This window comes from Nanorana parkeri, unplaced genomic scaffold, assembly GCF_000935625.1.
Source record: "Nanorana parkeri isolate BGI_ZX_2015 unplaced genomic scaffold, ASM93562v1 scaffold2964, whole genome shotgun sequence".
In the NCBI taxonomy this organism is placed as follows: Eukaryota; Metazoa; Chordata; class Amphibia; order Anura; family Dicroglossidae; genus Nanorana; species Nanorana parkeri.
The window spans coordinates 65,253-69,998 of record NW_017309232.1 but is presented as its reverse complement, the minus strand read 5'-3'; the positions used below and the strand labels follow the sequence as shown (position 1 = coordinate 69,998).

The window sequence follows — 4,746 nt, the reverse complement described above, 5'->3', positions numbered from 1 at the left end:
AGAAAATAATTTTTGGGTGGTTTTAGGGAATTAGTAGACCTTTCATGAAAATGGAAGGTTAACTTTACTGTCCCCCCACCCCTCCAACAGAAAAAGCTTGCCAAAAACATAAAAGTAAAGATTTAACAAAAATAAAAAAAATAAAATATATATTTATATATATATACACACACATATACACTATATTGCCAAACGTATTGGGACATCTGGGAAAGCCACCCTTGAAGTCTGGGACTGTTTAAACTGTGATTGCAGCTCTGAAATCTTCATGTCGGTGAGACTGTTCTTTTGTGTTGTACTGAAGAGTTGGTGTTTGAGTTTGCCAGCTGGTCAGTGAAGATGAACTGTTTTGTGTTTTTGCTGCTGTGAAGCTATTTAAGTCAATAAACTTTACTTTATTTGCAAAGCCTGTGTCCTGCGATCCTGCTGGATTCCCCTATATATATACACACATACACCTGGACCCTGGCTACTGACACTTTCCGGAGGTGTTCGTGACATCAGGTCGGGCCTGAAGAATATTTCACATTTTTTATTGTTGGAAGACATAAAAAAAGGAGCGGAGTTATAATATCTCATCCACTCCCAGTGATCGGAGTAGAATGAGTGCTCTCTTGTTGTTGGTCTTTGTGTACACGCTCTAACATTTGTTCTACTGGAGGGCGATAATCTTTCTTCCGGCCCAGCAAGCTGCAGACGTATCTCTGACACTGGGAGGAGGCAAAATAATAGATAAGAGGATCCAGACAACAGTTTATGCTGCTGATTCTAGAAGAGACGATGTAGGGAATATACATGGAGGAATCATCATATACCATTGTCCGCACAAGGTGAATTATATAGATGACATTGGTGGGACCAAAACAAAGGACAAACATACACAGCACAACCACGGATAGGCAGATAGCTCGCGATCTCTTGCGTGTGCCATCAAATTGTGATCTGCTGAGACTGCGGATGATTCCAATGTAACAGAAAGTTGTAATTAATAACGGCAAGAAAATAAAAAGTGAGAAAGCCGAGGAGATATAAGGTAAATAGAAATTAAGATATAATTCCACCTTCTGAAAATCAAAACACGTTGTAAGATCTAGTGCAGGAATTGCCCAGGTTTGTTCATTTATAAGAACAGGCACAGTGCTGGCCAATGAGATGACCCAGATGACGCCACACACCAGCCAGGCTCGCTTTACTGTGCGCCAGGCGAGAGACCGCAGCGGGTAGACCACCGCCAGGAAACGGTCCACGCTGATACTGGTCATGAGCAGGGAGGAGCAGTACATGTTACAGTAATATGCGGCCATGAAGAAGCGACACATTCCTTCTCCGAACAGCCAGTGAGATCCCGAGAATCGATAGACGATATAAAAAGGCAGGACGCTAATGAGGAGGACATCTGCAGAGGCGAGGTTCAGCATGAAGACCACTGCCGGCTTCCTGACCTTCATCTTCACCAGGAACATGACGATCGCCATGATATTGAGAGGAAGAGCCACAAGGAACACAACAGTGTAGATGGATGGGACCAGCCTGGCCACACTCCAATGTCTGGTTGAATTACTTAACAGCCAATCAAGGTAAACCATCCAATCTGGAAAGTAGAAACATAATATTTATCATAGAAGAATGAATTAGATACATTTACTTGTTTAAAACAGAATACAACCTTACACATGTAAATGAATATCTCATAAAAAGTAAAAACAAAATCAATAATCACTCTCCTCAACCCGGAGCTCCTCCCCACCAGTAATTCCAATACCTAATATATATTTGTATATTGTATGCACATTATCAGTGTGATCAGTGTTTAATGATATGACTTCATGGTGGTTTTACATTTGGATTGGTGAACTCCTAGGATTGGAGGTGGGCAATCACCATGTAGTAAGCCATCCGGGATCTCACCGGATTTGGCCCGGAGCATGACTAATCAGTGTGATTACTGGGTACTAAGACACCGGCATCACTACTCCTATCACCCAGTAGATGGAGCAGCAAGACGACATTGTAGAGGAACCGCGGGGGAAGAGCAGATTGTGCTCCCTCCTCCTCCAGATAATTTCTTCAGCCCCTGAGGACATGTGTATGACTAGAGGAAGAAGGAGATCCTTGCCTGCAGATGGAGGTCTGGAATGAGAGGGAGCAGTGGGGAGGCTGACTGGGTCCTGTAATGTCAGTGGATCTTCCTGCGTATGCATTGTCACAGTTGCCTATCTGTTGCCCACATATTGTGACATTTATTCATCTCTTCTTCATGTATTGTATTCATTACTTGTTTGATGTCTCGATGTGAAATGAAACTCAAAAGGCTTTACAGCAGCAAAAACACAAGTTCCCATAAATGAAAGAGAAAACAAAGACTCCTTTTCAGGCCAAACCAGTCCCCACAACAGAAAGGAAAAACCAAGCGTACTTCAGTCCGCATGTTTCACTGTGGCCGAGTCCAAAGCTAGAACCACCACAGAGCCCAGCCAGCCATGAAAACTCTCCTGTCATGTATGGATGGAGATTCTGTATCCACCATGCAGCCTGCACGCTTGACGGCAGTGTGCCTAAGATGGAGAGTTTAGGGAGTGCCTTGTTTTCACTAGAGAACCCTACAAGGGGTGATGGGCTTTACTAAGAGACAACTCCCAGGTTGTGGCCTTCAAGCACACCCATGCAGGTTACAGCTGATCAGGACTAGCGATGCACAGGAGGAGGACATTGAGGCAGTAGGGGAAGTCTCTAGCTGTGCCAGGGTTTGGAAAGACAAGAACACAGGAATCTCGATAGCACTGGAGTTTTGGAAATAGAGGAACATGACAGTGAGAGTCTCTGACAGTGCTGAGGTTTTGGAAATACAGGAATGTGAGAGTAGAGTCTCTTGCATCATTGGGATTTTGGGAAGCTGATTGGAATTCACAGCAAACACACATGTACGTTATCACTGGAAGCTGGCTGAGTGTACAGGGAACACACAGGAGCAGGATCTCTGGAAGCTCTCAAGGAATATGCAAGACTGATGGATGCAGGTACACAGAGAGCCCTCCAGGGATGCCAGGATCTCAGGAATCACAGGAACAAATGTATACACAGTGCCAATATCCCTTTGTAATGTCCGAAGTGCTGATGTATCGGGCCGGGCTTAGTCTTTAAAAGAGTACACCCACCCAGAACATGTGTTGGTGTCAAAATGTGACCCTTTAATAAGCCCCTGGGAATTATTGAAGAGTGCTGTTTGACTTGGGGACCAACTCATTTGGTTAAAGGCCAAATAGCAAATAGTAACTAATAAAAGGAGAAACCTGAAAAGTGTTTTAGCTATAAAAAGCTATCTCTTACCCCAATCCTGTCCATAATAACATTACAGGTCCTCTTACACCAATCCTGTCCATAATAACATTACAGGTCCTCTTACCACAATCCTTTTCCATAATAACATGACAGGTCCTCTTACCCCAATCCTGTCCATAATAACATTACAGGTCCTCTTACCCCAATCCTGTCCATAATAACACTACAGGTCCTCTTACCCCAATCCTGTCCATAATAACATTACAGGTCCTCTTACCCCAATCCTGTCCATAATAACATTACAGGTCCTCTTACCACAATCCTGTCCATAATAACACTACAGGTCCTCTTACCCCAATCCTGTCCATAATAACATTACAGGTCATCTTACCCCAATCCTGTCCATAATAACATTACAGGTCCTCTTACCACAATCCTTTTCCATAATAACATGACAGGTCCTCTTACCCCAATCCTGTCCATAATAACATTACAGGTCCTCTTACCCCAATCCTGTCCATAATAACATTACAGGTCCTCTTACCCCAATCCTGTCCATATTAACATTACAGGTCCTCTTACCCCAATCCTGCCCATAATAACATGACAGGTCCTCTTACCCCAATCCTGTCCATAAGAACATGACAGGTCCTCTTACCCCAATCCTGTCTATAATAACATTACAGGTCCTCTTACCCCAATCCTGTCCATAATAACATTACAGGTCCTCTTACCCCAATCCTGTCCATAATAACATGACAGGTCCTCTTACCCCAATCCTGTCCATAATAACATGACAGGTCCTCTTACCCCAATCCTGTCCATAAGAACACTACAGGTCCTCTTACCCCAATCCTGTCCATAATAACATTACAGGTCCTCTTACCCCAATCCTGTCCATAATAACATTACAGGTCCTCTTACCCCAATCCTGTCCATAATAACATTACAGGTCCTCTTACTCCAATCCTGTCCATAAGAACACTACAGGTCCTCTTACCCCAATCCTGTCCATAAGAACACTACAGGTCCTCTTACCCCAATCCTGTTCATAAGAACATTACAGGTCCTCTTACCTCAGTTTATTATAAGGTAATATACGTGATATAAATCATTGTTGGAGCTAAAGGGGCCCCATCTCAGGACAAGGAGTTAGTTGTAGTTCTAACAGGGTATTGTTAACAAAGAAAAAAAAAACATATTTGAAATCATGACAATAATAAGTTGAAAATTGATTTATATCTCATCATACGTTCCTTACCGTACACAATATGTGTATTCTTATTATCTGCAAAAGTGTAGAGATAAAGTGTTAGACAATAATCCAATAAGAACACAATTCAGATTTTATCACACACATTAAATTTTTTAACATGTTACAGGTCCTCTTACCCCAATCCTGTCCATAAGAACATGACAGGTCCTCTTACCCCAATCCTGTCCATAAGAACACTACAGGTCCTCTTA

General features: G+C 42.7%; 1 protein-coding gene across 1 annotated transcript; it reads right to left on the bottom strand.

Moving 5' to 3' along the window:
* Positions 1-575: 575 nt before the first annotated feature.
* On the bottom strand, positions 576-1,536 carry LOC108802576 (proteinase-activated receptor 1-like). Its single transcript, XM_018574432.1, has one exon. It carries the CDS (start codon positions 1,473-1,475, stop codon positions 576-578), a length of 900 nt encoding a protein of 299 aa, XP_018429934.1. The 5' UTR covers positions 1,476-1,536.
* Between the last annotated feature and the right edge of the window lie 3,210 nt (positions 1,537-4,746).